We start from the raw sequence: 14,462 nt of genomic DNA, 5'->3' as shown, positions 1-14,462 counted from the left end.
GTCCATTCTTAACCCGTCATCGCTTTCATCCGGCCCTTTTTTTTTATGAAAGAAGAGAGGGAGCACCTGCCTTCCTCCTGAATAATCCATAATCAATTTCACGGTGAGCCAGACAGACAGAAAACAAGTGAATGGAGAGGTGGACGTATAAATGCATAAGCCGCCGCTCTCTCTCACTCTCTCTCTTGTGCTTTCCGGCTTCTGCACGTTAGCTTTCATGATAATCAGCACTTTTCAATTGTCCAACAAGCATGTTTGTGCATGTTGATGTTTTTTTTTTTTTTTTTGCAAGTCAGGTCTGCGGGTGAGAGCTTTTACCTCTTTGAACCCCAGGTTGCTTTTTGCTCAGTTTTCACTCACGGAAAAGTGACTGCATGTCTTAGCTAAGTAGTAACCACTCATACCACTAAGAAACACCGTCCACTTACCAATGTGAAAAAAATAACAGTCTACATTTACACTTTTATGTCTGTGTGGACCTGGTCCATATGCAGCTACCACTCCCAGCTGTTTATCTCAGCTTAGCACAAAGACTGGAAACAAGGTGAAACAACTAGTTTGGCTTTTAACCTATGGATGAGACACATTTTGTTTGTTAGTATTTTTTGTCATAAATAAGGATTTTACAGTTACCACAACTATTAAATGTTACAAACTTATGTCCATACATTTACGACCTCATTCATAGAAAATTCCTGAATCAATATGTTTTCATGTCTACAGCAGCATAATGTCTGAAATTTAACTTAAAGGGATAGTTCAACATTTTGTCAAATTGGCCCATTGCCATAATCCCTATAGTCATAGCAGTAGGTTCGTTACCTTTAATTGTCGGTGCAAGCTATTTTTAGAACGGCGGAGCAGAGCCGTGAGCTGCTCAGAGCTACGCTACGGAGGCTCATGGGGTTTCTTGGTTTCCCTCATCAAACTCATAAAATACACAATCCAACAACTCCAAAACGCTCTGGTGGACAAGTTGTGACCTGCACATTGACCACGCTATGAGATAATAACAGAACGTTACAAGACAGAGTTGTTTTAGAGGTAAATGCAGAGACTGCTTGCTGAAAAACTGCCCCCGACGGGATCGTGCATCAGCGGTTTTGCATGAATTTATCTCAAAAACAACTCAGTCAGCACCGACAATTAAAGGTAACGAACCTACTGCTATGACTATAGGGATTATGGCAATGGGCCAATTTGACAAAATGTTGAACTATCCCTTTAAGACATTTTATGATGCATATCATGAGATGTATTATGTTGTAGTAGTGATCTCATGTTGTAGGGGAATATTTCTTAGTAAAAGGGTTTGAATGAGAAATGGGACTGGGCCTTCAGTTCACTAATTAACACCGTCCTAGTCTTACAGGGGGATGTGCAGTAACATTTTGTATCTCCAGCTGGTTTTTTGGCAAATTCTTTTCAGTAATGACGAGACTCGAGAAGGAAGTCCAGAAAGAAAGAGAGAGAGAAAGTGCTGCAGACAGTTGTGCCGAATGCAAAGATGTCTCAGAGGTTTTAACTGACTCAGCGATTACACTCACTGCACAAAGTTTCTGCAGTCTCATATGAACTCGCTAGAAAAGATAATTATACAAAAAGGCTGAGCAGCAAATGATGGATGAATAAAACAATTAAGTAGGAAACAATATGTGGTATTATGTTGCGTCATTTGTACCAAGTGCTCCCTCAGTTAACTTTATATGGAAGTAAATCTTTTTTGTTTCCCCTCCCTGTCTGAACAATTTCCAAAACAGATTCGGCACGGAGGAGAACTGAGAAGAGTAGAGGCCTCTCCAGGTTGGTCAGCATAAAGTCTGACATACCATCCAGGCAAGAAGTATCAAAGTAGTGAGTTAAGCATGGCAGTGGTCACAAGATATCATCATCAGATTCATGTCTTCAGGTTAACTGTCACAGACGAGAAGTCAGGACGGAGGAAAGGGAGGAAAAGAGGAGTGGAGCGAACCGGTCGCTGTCATCTCCTCCCATCCGCGGACATGAGTACCTGTCACTTCTCCTTTTCTCTCCCCACCAACACCATCTGTCTCTCCATCTCTCCGTATCTATGACTCTCTAAAGGTGGACTGTGTTGGCTGTGTGAGGCAGCGACGGGTTGTTTATTCAAAAACAGAGGAGAGAGAAAACGAGGAAATGTCCATTTTGTGAGGCAAGAAAAGCTGCGAGGTCATTCTTTATGCGAGGTGTGATGCTTAGCTTAGCTCTCATTGCACCAATTAACAGCTGAGTTCATGCAGGACTGAAGTACAGACTGGCCGCGGTGGTTTCTTCTCTAACGCAGCTCGACTCTGCATTGAAGAAACGGTGAGAGGGTTGAGGATGAGGTCACGTATTTAAAGTCAGGTGATGGCGGTGGAGGAAAGAAGGAAGGAAAGCAGACCAGACACGGAGGCCTTTACATTTCCTCCCCCCTGCTCCATCAACCAAAACACACAAGGCTAGAAACTCTCCCTTCCTCTGCAGCCTCCCCTCCCTCTCCCTCTCCCTCTCCCTCTCCCTCTACCATGTCAGAAGTGATAAGAAGGCGCTGCGTCGCAAGAACTGACAAGCGGTCACTAGCTGGCGGCAGGTGGGAACTTCGGTCCAGCATATGCTTCTGCTAAACCCGCCAAATCCACACCTTATCAAAATGCAAAGGGATTGTCTCCCCCCACCCCACATCCCCCACGCCTTTCTCTCCTTATTCGTCCCCCCCCCACTGTTGTTCTCCACCAATTCCACGGCTCCGGCCTCTCTGCCCGCTAGTGACACCTGTGGACAAAAAGTGACACGGCGCTTAATATTTCATGGGCCGTGCACAGTGGGGCGCGTAATCCAAAGTGAATTCCCTCAGAGCGCTTGCATTTACATGAAATCAAGTCACTCTGCATCAGTCACATCACCTGCACTGCCCACCCCACCCCAGCCCACCCCCGACCTCCTCCTCCTCCTCCTCCCCCTACACACACACACATACACACACCTCCAGCAGCCAATGAGTATAAAGAGCAGGAGGGAGAGAGAGAGAGAGGAGGCTGCATCATTCATGAGGGTTAAGGCTAACACCATCGGAAACAAGCGAGTGTGTAAGCAAAAGAGAAGTTTCTCCACTTTCCTTCCGTCCTTCTTTCCGCACTGTGATAACTAAATGGATGCCGTCTTTGACGTTGCTTGTGTGGCTTCGAGACTGCGCGTTAGTTACAGTGTGTGTGTGTGTGTGTGTGTGTGGTTGTGCATGTTTAAACTCATGTCCGCTCCTCTCCGTCACGCTGCCACTGAGGCGTCTCTCTCTCTCCCCCTCGTTCAAACTGAGCATCTGTCTCGACCGCACAGGGAAAGTCAATCTGCAGCGTCGCCGCAGTCGTCCACGCCGCTTCTCCTCCCTGCCAGCTCAAATGCTGTCAATTAGCTGACAGGGGAAAAAATACATGATTTATTAATTGCTCTAAAAAACCCCAAAGAGAGAGCCAGAGCTCAGCATAAATAAAGCACTTAAAAGCCGAGCTGCTGCTGAACGCGTTTGACAGGATACACTCGCTTACCAGTTCTGAATTCTGACAAGTCTCCAAATGCCGGTGATCGGACACTGAGACGATTTCCACTGAAAAGTCATCGCAAAACAAAATAAGAAAGAAAATATCTAATTTCAGCTGAGATTACAATTATTAATATAAATATATATATGTATACAGTTACAGTCCTCCACACTGCGCCTGCTGAGCCATTTAACTGTGACAGATGGAGAAGAAAAAGACACTAGTACTAGTTTTCCTGAGGGTCCAGTGTCCCATGAGCACCTGAACGCAGCTTCAGCGCATTAAATATTTAATAATTTGTCCATCTTACTCTGACAGCAACTACATTTTTCTATGTACGGTGGTAAGATACAGTAAATAATATAAATGTCTGTGCGTAAATCAAATATTTTCTCATTACTAACAGTTTCCAAATCTTCTCCATATTATCTTGTCCTATAATATTTGCTATTATAATGTTACCGTTATACTACAGTTCTCAAGCTTTATATAAATATCTAGACAAGCTGGGTTTCTACAGGAGCCGGCCAGCCCCATGTTAGGAGCACAGACCTGCAGTGGTAAAGGACAGTTGGGGTGAGAGACACAAGATGCTCCGGATTTAGGAAGAAGTTTGGTTTGAGAAAAGATTTGAGAAAAGCCACTGGAGCAAGATGACCTCTGACCTTATATGTGTCTATGCATGTGAAGGGGAGACGCTTCAGGCTCCTGAGCTCCCTAGTCGCCCTAACATAGGAATCTAAGCTGCCCCCTGCTACAGGGCAAAGATCACCGGATCAACCATCCACACACACTGTGCACCACTTTATTTCTCTCAGCAGCTTCTGTACAGTTGATACAGAGTTGGTTTTTGGGTGTGCAGCGGCATTAGTTTCATCCTTGCTGCTACAACACCAGGTTTACTGTCTACATCATCTGCACAATCTGTATCATCCATCGACGGTTACTGCCCAACATAAAGCTCAACTGTCGTCCTGCAGAAATGTGACCGCGGGGGCAAAAAGTGGCAAGTGTTTTGAGATCAGGAAAAAGGAACATAAAATGACATTCATGTCTGAGCGCACTTTCTGAAAGTCGGAGTGTCTTTTTGGTCTGGAGCGCATCTGTCGAGAGTGGCTGACGTTGGGATCTCTTCTAAACTTTGCAATCTATTCCTAGAGCTCTCCAGAGAGTACGGGTGTGTGTATCTTTGAGCAAGTGTGTATGTACGTGTTTGTTTCATCTCCTCCCACTCCGACTCTCTCACGCAGGGATCAGACCTCTTTGCCCTTGACTGCCCCCAGCCCGGTGAAATCTGTCCCAGCTGGACCACTCTGTGAAGGCATTAATATTTGAGGGGAAACTCTCCTTTAAAAGCTCTTTCTGGTACAGAGGAAGTCATAATCCCCTCTGCATTACAAAAATAACACACACACTCACTCATAAACTGCTAATATCATGCTCACCCACAAAAAAAAGAAAAAAAAAACCCTCTCCATGTTAGATTGGATGCACAAACAGCTTATATGCACGTTCCTTTTCCCTTCTGGGGCTCTGCAGCACCTATTAGGCTCTTACATACTCGTGGGATTGTTCACATGAAGTTGGAGTGGCTTCAGGATCCAGCTACTGTACAAGCTTGTCACGACTCGAGCTACGGCCATACGAGTGAGAGCATATTTCAAGGATGTAAGCTTTACAGCACAGGACACAAGGACAGTACAGTATATAGAAAGTCGATATATAAATAGTAAAAACTGTTTCTCTCTGCAAATAAGAGCAGAAATTTGCTGCAACAATCCCAAACTATTCAAAAAAGTCTAGACATTAAACCTAGATGTGTGTTTGTGTGTGTGTACCTGCTGTGTTGCTGTCCTTTGCATTCTGAGTGAGGAGGGGGCAGAAGTAGTGTGGCCTTATGGGTAATCCTTGTTCCTTCATCATCTTCATCAGCACTAAAGACTTTTCTGTAAAAAAAAAGAAAGAAAGAAAGAAAAAATAATCATTCACTTAAAAGATGTTTCCAGTTTTTCATCATTACAGTGATTTAATCTCTTCCTCACTTGTAATAAATGGGGTTAATGCAATATCATTTGCAGCCTTTGTCAAAAAGGTAATGCAATTAAGTTGTATTTACAATGTATCAAATGTGCACGTGCATGGTTGTGTGTATAGAAATAATGAATAGTGCAAGTAGAAGCATGAGCTGTACCAGTCTTCTTGGCCTCCAGAGCACACTGCACAGAGAAAACCAGTGGTGAAAGGTGGAGATTTGATTCTTGGAGCTCTTTACAATAGCGCCCGATCTTCTCCACCGACTGCAGTTCAAACACACACACACACAAATATCAAAAATTAGATTTCAATATCAAAAGTAATACTCAACATACACTACGAGTAAATCTTAAAAATCAAAGTTAAAACAATGCAGGAATCATTAGTGTCTTTTCATGTACCGTGTCCATATTGACACAGTGTCTGAGGAAGAAGTTGCCCAGGTTGGGGGAGTCCGAGGTCAGGCCGTCCGTCTGCAGCGCGGGGAAATTCTTCAGGATGTCAAAAGCCGCATCCTCCTGTTTCTGGGTGATGAGGTTCAGACACAGGTTCATGGCATCTGCGAGAAGAACAAAAGCAGATTCCTGTCAGCCTCATAACTCTGACATAAGATTAAAAATACTGAATTGTTACAGAAATTTATTGAACAGTAAGTATTGCACATACTGCACTTTTTTTTATCATTTTTTTTTTATAAATTATTGTTGTGTGATGTTTATATTCTTCTTGTCTCATTCTGTCTTTTCTCCTTTTTTTATACTGTTGCTATTTGCTGCTGCACAAATGTAAATTTCCCCACTGTGGGACAAATAAAGGAATTTATCTTATCTTAAATACTTTAATGAGTCAGATGTGCAGTCCCTCAGACTTTCTCAACCTTAAAGTTGGCATGTAACCTAACCACTAGAAAGCACACTGCAGTGTAAAGCACAAAATTAATGTTTCTACAATCGAGTATATAGATAAAGAAAAAGTTTTCTCCCTTATGTCAAAGTGAAAGTCACAAATATAAAACTGGAATTGCCAAATGTGTGAGGTGTGCTTGTGTACCTGGCACATAACCCCTCTCTTGCTTGAGGCGCTCAACCATCTGTGGGATGTGCTGCTGGTGTCCGGCCTTGGCCAGAGCGAAGATGACCTGCATGATGTCTCTGTCCATTAGGCTGCAGTCTGCACTCTCTGCTGCCTCCATAGTCTGGTGAAGAGAAACAGGAAATAAAGATAAAGGAAGGAAGCAAAGGAGGAGAGAGAGTAGAGAAAAAACAAAAGGGGAAATGAATGAGGAGGAGGAAAGGGGAAGAAATACGAGTAAAATCAATAAAATAAAGATAGATAGATATAGATGTAAACGTTGCCTTGAAAACAACCTAAACAAACACACCCACCTTTTTCAGGCTGTCCATGTCTCCTTTTTCAGCATAGGCAGTAAGCAGCGAGAGATACGTGTCAGGACCCGGTTCAATTCCTGCTCCACGCATCACAGACAGGATGTTCTTAGCGCTCTCCATGTCACTGCACGGCAATAAAGATGACAGCTTGTTTAAAATCTAATTGCTCCAGCGCAACACTTATTACGTGCCATTAAATCCAGCAGATTAGAAAGCGGTGACACTCACCCTGCGCGAGCGTGGCCTGTCACCAGGGAGTTGAAAACAGCCTCGGTGATGGGTAAATCTTTGCTCTTCATGAAGCCCAGTATGGTGCTGAGGAAACACAGGAGAGAGGTCAACATGGGAGGAACTGATATATGGCAAAAGAATATGTGCATCAAGAGGACAGGAAGTTTGCTCACCTGGCTCCCTCAATATCTCCGTTTTGACAGTAGGCTGCTATGAGTCTCTGGTAAGTAACCTGTGAAAAAGTGTGGACAGGTGAGTTGCATACGCCTAATGAAATACCTTTAAGGAAATAAAATGCATTTTAAAAAGACATTATGGCAATGGTTGGGGTCGGTGGTCGATTTGTTATGAATTTTCAAAGTTTTGAAATTTAGAGGCGTGTTGTAATGCCACCATCAGGAGTATTGTCTTGTGTTCCCAAGTGAGGACATCAAGCATTTTGATGTGTCCTTGCTGGGGCTTGAACTCTCAACCTCTGACACCAAGAACCAACCTACAGTTGTTCCCATGAGAGCAGAATTCAAAATGTTTTAAAAAATTCAGTTTTTTTAGATAAAATTCTGATATTTGCCAAACTTCATCAACCACAACTCCAAAATATTGTAATTTTTTTCAGGAAGATTGAAAATGTATTTAGCAAGAATTGGATGGTATATATGTTTACAGTACTGTTTACAGTCAAACGTTTTCATGCACTGTAGGCTCAATTTTTGATAAATCAAAAATCTGTGTGGATCGTTTGTGAAGGACAGTCTGAAGATGCTCTCTAGCAAGTTTGGTGTCAATTGAGCAAAAATTGTGAGGATATTTTTATAAGATTTACAGTTTTTGAAAAAAACAGAGTAATGGACTTAATAATTTGTAATGAGTTTAAGTGGACAAAAGTTTCAGCAGTATTGGGGCTACATTTTGGTGAAAGTTTAAAAAACTGATGCATGTACTGTTGCTTTGGTAGAAATTTTCAAAGTTTTTAAATGTAAACACTTATTGTGCCCCTCCCCCCAGGAGGAATATTGACATGTCTTTGGAGTTGAGTAATGGTGCGTTCCAGGCAACCCGTAACTCGCGTTTTTCCGACCTGTTCCTATGGTTACCCGTTAGAACGTACAGTCAAACTCGTAACTTCCCACCTGTGAACTCGTACTAGATCGATCTACTCCCAGTTCCCAGTTCGTAACTCGTAACTTGCCTGGAACGCTACAAACTCGTAACTGGTGACTTGAAGTCGTGACTTACGGGTTAAAAAGCCTGCCTGGAACGCACCATAAATCTGACATGATGGGGCCGGACATTTCTGTAAAGTTTTTTTCACTGATTATACATGGGAAGTAGGATTTCCTCAGAAGAAGAAAGAAGAAAGAAGAAGACGAACATTGAGGCAAACAACAGGGTCCTGGCAGCTTACGTTGCCTGAACCCTAATGACAGAGATGTCTGTATCTGTCTTCAGTCTGGTTGTAGAGAAAGAGGTTCTTACTCTGTTGGGCTGAACGTTCGCTGCTTCCATCTTGGCCAAGAAGTCAGTGGGTGAGAACTTGAAGTCATTCTGCAGGTAAACCTTCAACAGGGCGTTGTAGTGACTAACATCGTACTGGGCGCCTGAGGAGGACAACAGGTAAATCAATCAATTACATCAACATGGACAACATACAGAAATTCATCTACAAAAACATAATGATAATAGACCTAATGTATGTAAGTCATTGGCAGGTATAAAGGCTTAGATAGTAGCCAGAGGTTTTGTAATCTCCCAAAATCACTCATCTATGTTTAACTAATTTTATTACTACAAGTTGATAAACTAATGATATTTTCGTTTTTTCTCTATTATGGAAAACATGTACACCACTTGCTATGTTTGATTATTGATAGTGTTAAATGGGCTCCATACCATGTACGGTATGTGGTCATGAGTTAAATAAAAGTGTAGTGAAGTGAGGTGGAGGATAATGAACAGCCAGGGATTACTTTAGATAATATGATGATCAAGTTGCTGTCATTGGTGCAGCCTCTTACCCAGCTCCTGCAGCTTCTCCCACACACGGTGTGCCAGCACGTTACGTTCCTCCTGGGGCACCTCGGGCAGCAGGGAGCCACAGCTCCGCAGCAGCAACAAGGCCTGGTTTCCACTGGGATACCCTGAAAAGTTTAGTGAGTTTAGTTTAATTTATTTCTGTCTTGTAGAATCACGTACACACATCACTAAACAACATTATACACATATGATTTAAACACGAATAAACAACAAACTATAATTCATTTCTTTTTTTCCCTTAACGTATAAATCCAAAACAAATGTACCTTTACTGAAAAGGTGCAGACTGAAGCTTCAGCTTATTTTGGATAACAAAATGTTTCTTCAAATGACAAGAAACAAGGAGCTTGCTTAATTCGATATACAGTATAATGTCTATGTACTGTCTTGTTTCCATCATTTACTGCTAATAGGTGATAATACCTAAGTGTGAAGATGCAACAAACTTCAGCGGTTTGAATAAATAGTTTGGTAACTTGTACCTCTTCATCTGACATCAGTCTTTACATTGTCGCTGCCTACCTGTCCTGCAGATGTCATGGAAGATGCTGAGCAGCAGGCTCTTGGTGATGCGGCCGGTCCTCCTCACGGAGTTGTCCAGCTTGGCCAGAGCCCAGTCAAACTGCTGCGCCTGCTTGGACCGAACGGCGACGCTGACCTCCTCCTTCTTCTCCGAGGCCACGGCATAGCCACGCGCACACGGCACCGCATACGGTCCGACACGACTGCAGAGGACAGAGAGGCAGTGGCAGAAGGAGGTTACGGATACGGAGGATCCAAAAGCATGAGTATGATCACTCAGGAAGTAGGGATGAAGATACTAAACAGATTTATGTCCTACTTTATGAAGATAATAATGTTTCAGATTCAAATATATGGTCTTTCAAAGATAATGGTAGTTTGTGGTGATGCTGAATTGAACTGCATTATCCACAGAGAGGTGTCTGTTATTCAGCCAGGTACTGATGGGGTGGGTGAAAAAAAATAGGATCGAGCTTTGCAGTTCAACACCATGACCAACTATTGACCACATAGCTGAGTCTTAATAAGTTTTCAACCTTATGAACCTAATAAACTCCTATCTGAGTGTAGATACACATATATAGCCTATAGATATCTCAAAGGCTGCTTTATGTGTAGTTTAGAGCCATGACCTTGAGAGAGAAGAGGCAGCAGCAGAGTGAACCATACCTCTCTCTGCCCACCATCTTTAACATCACCCAAGGCCTACAGTCCAGTACAGTGTTTCTTTACTGGTAAAATACTAATGTTGTGACAAAAACATCTACTGTAGCTGTAGCATGACCAGTCTGGATGTCTCATCACTTCACTGATGGGCCTGTAGGAAGAGTTACAGTAGCTGCAGCTAATACAAAACTGGACCATACACACACATGATGAGGAAGCTGCTAATAGCTTTACCATCATGACATTGCATTACTCTCATTGGGCTGAAATGTAAAATAAAACATTGTAAACATGGCTGAAAATGAAGTTACACAACTTCTAATCATCACCTTGTGTAACAACCAGAGAGGCCATGTTTATTTCAAGCTACATATAAGTAATGTTGCATTGCTGGTAATGTAATCCTATATAAAGCAACACACTGTAGTTAATGCTGCGGGTTGTAAACGTGTGAATAAGTGTGTGTGTCTGGCTGTCATTGAGCTTCAATGACATCTCCGGCTCACGCGTGGGTCACAGCTACGCCGGCTAACAGGCTGCGTGGATAACTCACCTGCTGCAGGACGCGGCGGGGCTGACCAGGCGGGAGCAGCCGGCTGCGGCTCCTCTGCTGCGGCCGAGGGCTCCGCTGTACAGGCGGCTGAGCTGCGGCGGAGGTCCGGTCCTGTTGGTGCCGGCGATGTGGAGCAAACCCGAAGGCGAGAATTTGAGTAACCGGGCTGATCTCAAGAGCGCTGCCATGTTTGCTGTCGCAGCGTGGAAGGGCATCCGCACCACGTGACCACGCACAGGAACGAAGTACCGCGAGATTACAGAGTGAAAGCATGAGGGTGTTTTTTTTTTTTTTGTTTTGTTTTATACAACTGTGGAAATGACCCTTTACGTGATACTTTCTCATCAACATCATTCTCACCTTGGGCAAACTTTACATACACAAGTGTACATTTCTAAAATCGACTCCTAGGTTTTACATGCGAATCACGAATTTATGAATTTCATAAAAGCCCTCAATCTTATGGAAAAGAGAAATGCCATTAAACTGTTTAGTATTATTGATAAGTATGATCTACAAAAGAAGCCCTTGCCTTTGTTTTATTTATTTATTTCATAACTTGATACATTTTGTTGTTTGTTTGTTTGTTTGTTTCTGTATATTGTTTACTAATATGTTTTGTATATTTTTCCACCCACATTTTATTGGATTTTTTTCCATTTATATCTAACCTATCCGACTTGCTCAGATATTGATTTTATTTTTATTTCTAAGAAAACACCTAAGTAAGTTCCTATGTGAAAACCTATTTGGCTTTCTGATGTCTCGTAAAAGTACAGAGGTATAGTCAGAATCTAATAAGTACTTCAAATACTTGAGTAAAACTACTTTCTCCTGGTCGGTTTCTTCATCTTGTGACCCTCCTGGTCAATCCAAAGTGTTGTGTTCTTATTGAACTCATTTAGCGTTTTGTTTATTCACCTCTATTCATTTGAATCAAATAGCTTTATTTTTTTCTGTGCTGCTAGTAATAAATAACATCAATACATGTTCAAATGTGTTTTTTAATTATGTCAAAACTCACAATTCCTTTATGAAAAAACTATTTCATAGTCTCAGGCATCATATTTCAGATACATCATTTAGATTTTCATATAATTTATTCAATTCAATATTCACAAACATCAATTTGTTCAAGAACGTCCTCATGAGCTCAGCTCTTCAATCAACTTGCCATTCCCGCTCCTTTTCCCTTTCTTCAAGTTCTCCTCAACTACAGTCTTGGCTTTCTCCATACTGTTTCTTACACAGTCTCTTTTACCGTGTTCGTTCCATAACTCCAAAGCGAGTCTTCGAATCTGATGTGCATTGTCTAACACCCAGGCTTGAAAGAATTCACACTTCTTGCTTGCCAGGAAGTACTTCTGCCGCTTCTCCCCTTCCTCTCCCTCTTTGGATAGGGACGTTCTGGCCTGGGAGAGAGCTGAGCGAAGCTGGCTCAAGGCGGCCAGGCAGTATCCTGTGGCATCTTTTCCATCTCTACCGGTCATGATGTGAGCCACAGCTTCCACGGCCCGGGCTGGAGCCAGAGGATCCTCCTTGTCGAGGTAACCTCCGCTCAAGATGAGAGTTTCTCCACAGTCTAAGGCCTCTTGGATCGAGTTGAACACTTTGCTTGAGTTCAGTGCCTCTGACAGAGCAACAATCATGTCACAAAACTCATGCATCAGTGAATCTGTGTCCCCATTAAACAAGCACAGAGTGAAAGAGTAGGCAAAAAGTGCATTGACCAAACCATAGCATACCAGGGGAGATGGATTTGCACATAAAGAGCTCAACTTTGGGATTTTTGCAGAAATAGGAGGCACAGTTGAACCATCCTTCCTTTCCTTTGCCTTTTTTCCTTTAATCTTTTTCACCTTTGTAGCTGATTTGTCTTTATGATCCGTTTTCTGTGCATCCACAGTTGTTGAATCCTCTCTCTCCTGTTTGTTCAATTCCTCCACCAGCGCTCCGCCTCCCTTGCTGTGCTCTTCCCACCACGGCTTCCACGGGGGGACCAGCCCAGCGAGAGCTCCGCTTTTCATCATATTCACAAACGTCTCTTTCTCCTTGCCGTTGAGAATTTCCCACAGTTCCTCTTCCGAAAGCTTGTCAACATCCAGACCTGAGAGTCGATCAGCAAGGTCCTGCTCTTCTGCTGTACTTCCAGCGTCCTCGTCGACGTCTGCATGCAGCAGCTCCCCTCCTCCGATCTCCTCCAGTTTTCTCAAAATAGCATCGATCTCTGTTGTACTCCCTTCTCCAGACTCCTGGAGCTCTGCCAGCCTGGACAGGAGCTCCATCACCTGCACTTTCTCCATCGCCTCGTCCTCTCCCCCTCCTTCTGCATCATCGGACACAATACCCGCTTCTTTTAACAAACTCTCCATCCCTCCATCTGTCCTTTCTGCCTTTTGTCCGAGTCCCACAAGAATCTCCTGCATTTTCTTCCGCCCCTCGCTCTCTGTCTTCCCCATGTCCTTCAGCTCCTTTAGCACAGACTCCTTGTAAAACTCCTCAGAGCACACGGAGTGATCCGGGCTCTGGTAGCAAGCCACGCCGCAGTAATGCAGGTTACACCGGGGGCAGGTGTAACAAGATGGTTTAATTTTACACAACATGCAGATCACATTCCTCCCACCCTCCTCTTCCTCTTCTTCCTTTGCCTTGGATGGTGTGAGAAACTCCTCTTGTCCGGACGCATCTGCTCTGGATGGGAGAAAAATCCCATCTCTGGCCACTGCTTCTGGCTCTGCATCGGTCCACTCCTCCTTTGGACCGATGTCTGTCAGAAGACTCCTCACGGATGCAGGAAGTTTCCGTCTGATTATTGGATTCATTTCTGGGCTGAAGAACGAGGTTGTAGCAAAGAAAGAGTTGGATCCAAACCAGGTAACCTATGAACTGAAGAAACAACAAAATATCTAAGTAAGTATACAACATTTAGTTCTGTTATTGTCACAAAGTCTAACAGCTTAAATTGACAGTGAAGAGATTCCGGTTAAAAGCTAGTGACAGCTTTAATTTGTGACACGCAAAAAGATAAATAAAACTTGTGAGATGCTAACGTTAGCACAACGTAGGCTAGTGCATGCTTCATGTAGCACTTCATCAGGAAACCCGTTTAAATCTACGTTTAGGTCGCCAAGCAGGCTCAGATAGCAGCGTTCAAACAGCCAACATAATAATCAATCGTCGCTGTTGCTGTAATATCTTAAATAGCAAACTGGTCTTACTTTATTTGTAGCAGCAGCAGCAGCAGCGTTTCACATTTGTTGTCCTACTCGCAGCGCCATGTCGCCTTCTGATTACGTGTGCATGACGTCGCCCTCTCTCCCTCCCCCTCCCTCCCCCTCCCTCCCTCTCTCCCTCCCTCCCTCCATGGATGTATTATGCCTCCCTCTCTCTCTATCTATCTATCCAGTCTTTATTCATTTGTTATTTAATTGTTATTAATATGATGCTCATATGGTTTTATGCACTGTTTGTGTATTTTGTAAAGCAATAATAAAG

At 43.2% G+C, this 14,462-nt stretch overlaps 2 protein-coding genes across 2 annotated transcripts in view; both read right to left on the bottom strand.

The window, feature by feature from the left end:
- lrpprc (leucine-rich pentatricopeptide repeat containing) overlaps positions 1–11,182 on the bottom strand; it is a gene marked incomplete at its 5' end in the record, with an annotated part of 63,102 nt that extends 51,920 nt beyond the window's left edge. The window contains 11 exons of the mRNA XM_083988087.1: positions 5,378–5,485; positions 5,731–5,836; positions 5,975–6,132; positions 6,624–6,768; positions 6,959–7,085; positions 7,190–7,276; positions 7,366–7,424; positions 8,669–8,790; positions 9,208–9,330; positions 9,749–9,951; positions 10,968–11,182. Of these exons, the coding sequence (XP_083844213.1) occupies positions 5,378–5,485; positions 5,731–5,836; positions 5,975–6,132; positions 6,624–6,768; positions 6,959–7,085; positions 7,190–7,276; positions 7,366–7,424; positions 8,669–8,790; positions 9,208–9,330; positions 9,749–9,951; positions 10,968–11,182 (1,453 nt within the window). The remainder of the gene's footprint in view (positions 1–5,377; positions 5,486–5,730; positions 5,837–5,974; positions 6,133–6,623; positions 6,769–6,958; positions 7,086–7,189; positions 7,277–7,365; positions 7,425–8,668; positions 8,791–9,207; positions 9,331–9,748; positions 9,952–10,967) is intronic.
- An 862-nt stretch (positions 11,183–12,044) lies between these two features.
- Positions 12,045–14,250, bottom strand: znhit2 (zinc finger, HIT-type containing 2). Its single transcript, XM_083988637.1, has 2 exons — positions 14,186–14,250; positions 12,045–13,853 (listed from the first exon to the last, which is right to left on the bottom strand). The coding sequence occupies exon 2, from the start codon at positions 13,787–13,789 to the stop codon at positions 12,113–12,115; it is 1,677 nt and encodes a 558-aa protein (XP_083844763.1). The 5' UTR covers positions 13,790–13,853; positions 14,186–14,250; the 3' UTR covers positions 12,045–12,112.
- Positions 14,251–14,462: the final 212 nt, after the last annotated feature.

Source organism: Trachurus trachurus (genome assembly GCF_905171665.1).
Source record: "Trachurus trachurus genome assembly, chromosome: 15".
NCBI lineage: Eukaryota > Metazoa > Chordata > Actinopteri > Carangiformes > Carangidae > Trachurus > Trachurus trachurus.
Note: the sequence above shows the minus strand (reverse complement) of the source record. Positions and strands in the feature narration are given on the sequence as shown.

Coding starts and splice junctions, on each gene's coding strand:
- znhit2 (XM_083988637.1), bottom strand. CDS start 13,789: ATGAATCCAATAATCAGACGGAAACTTCCTGCATCCGTGAGGAGTCTT.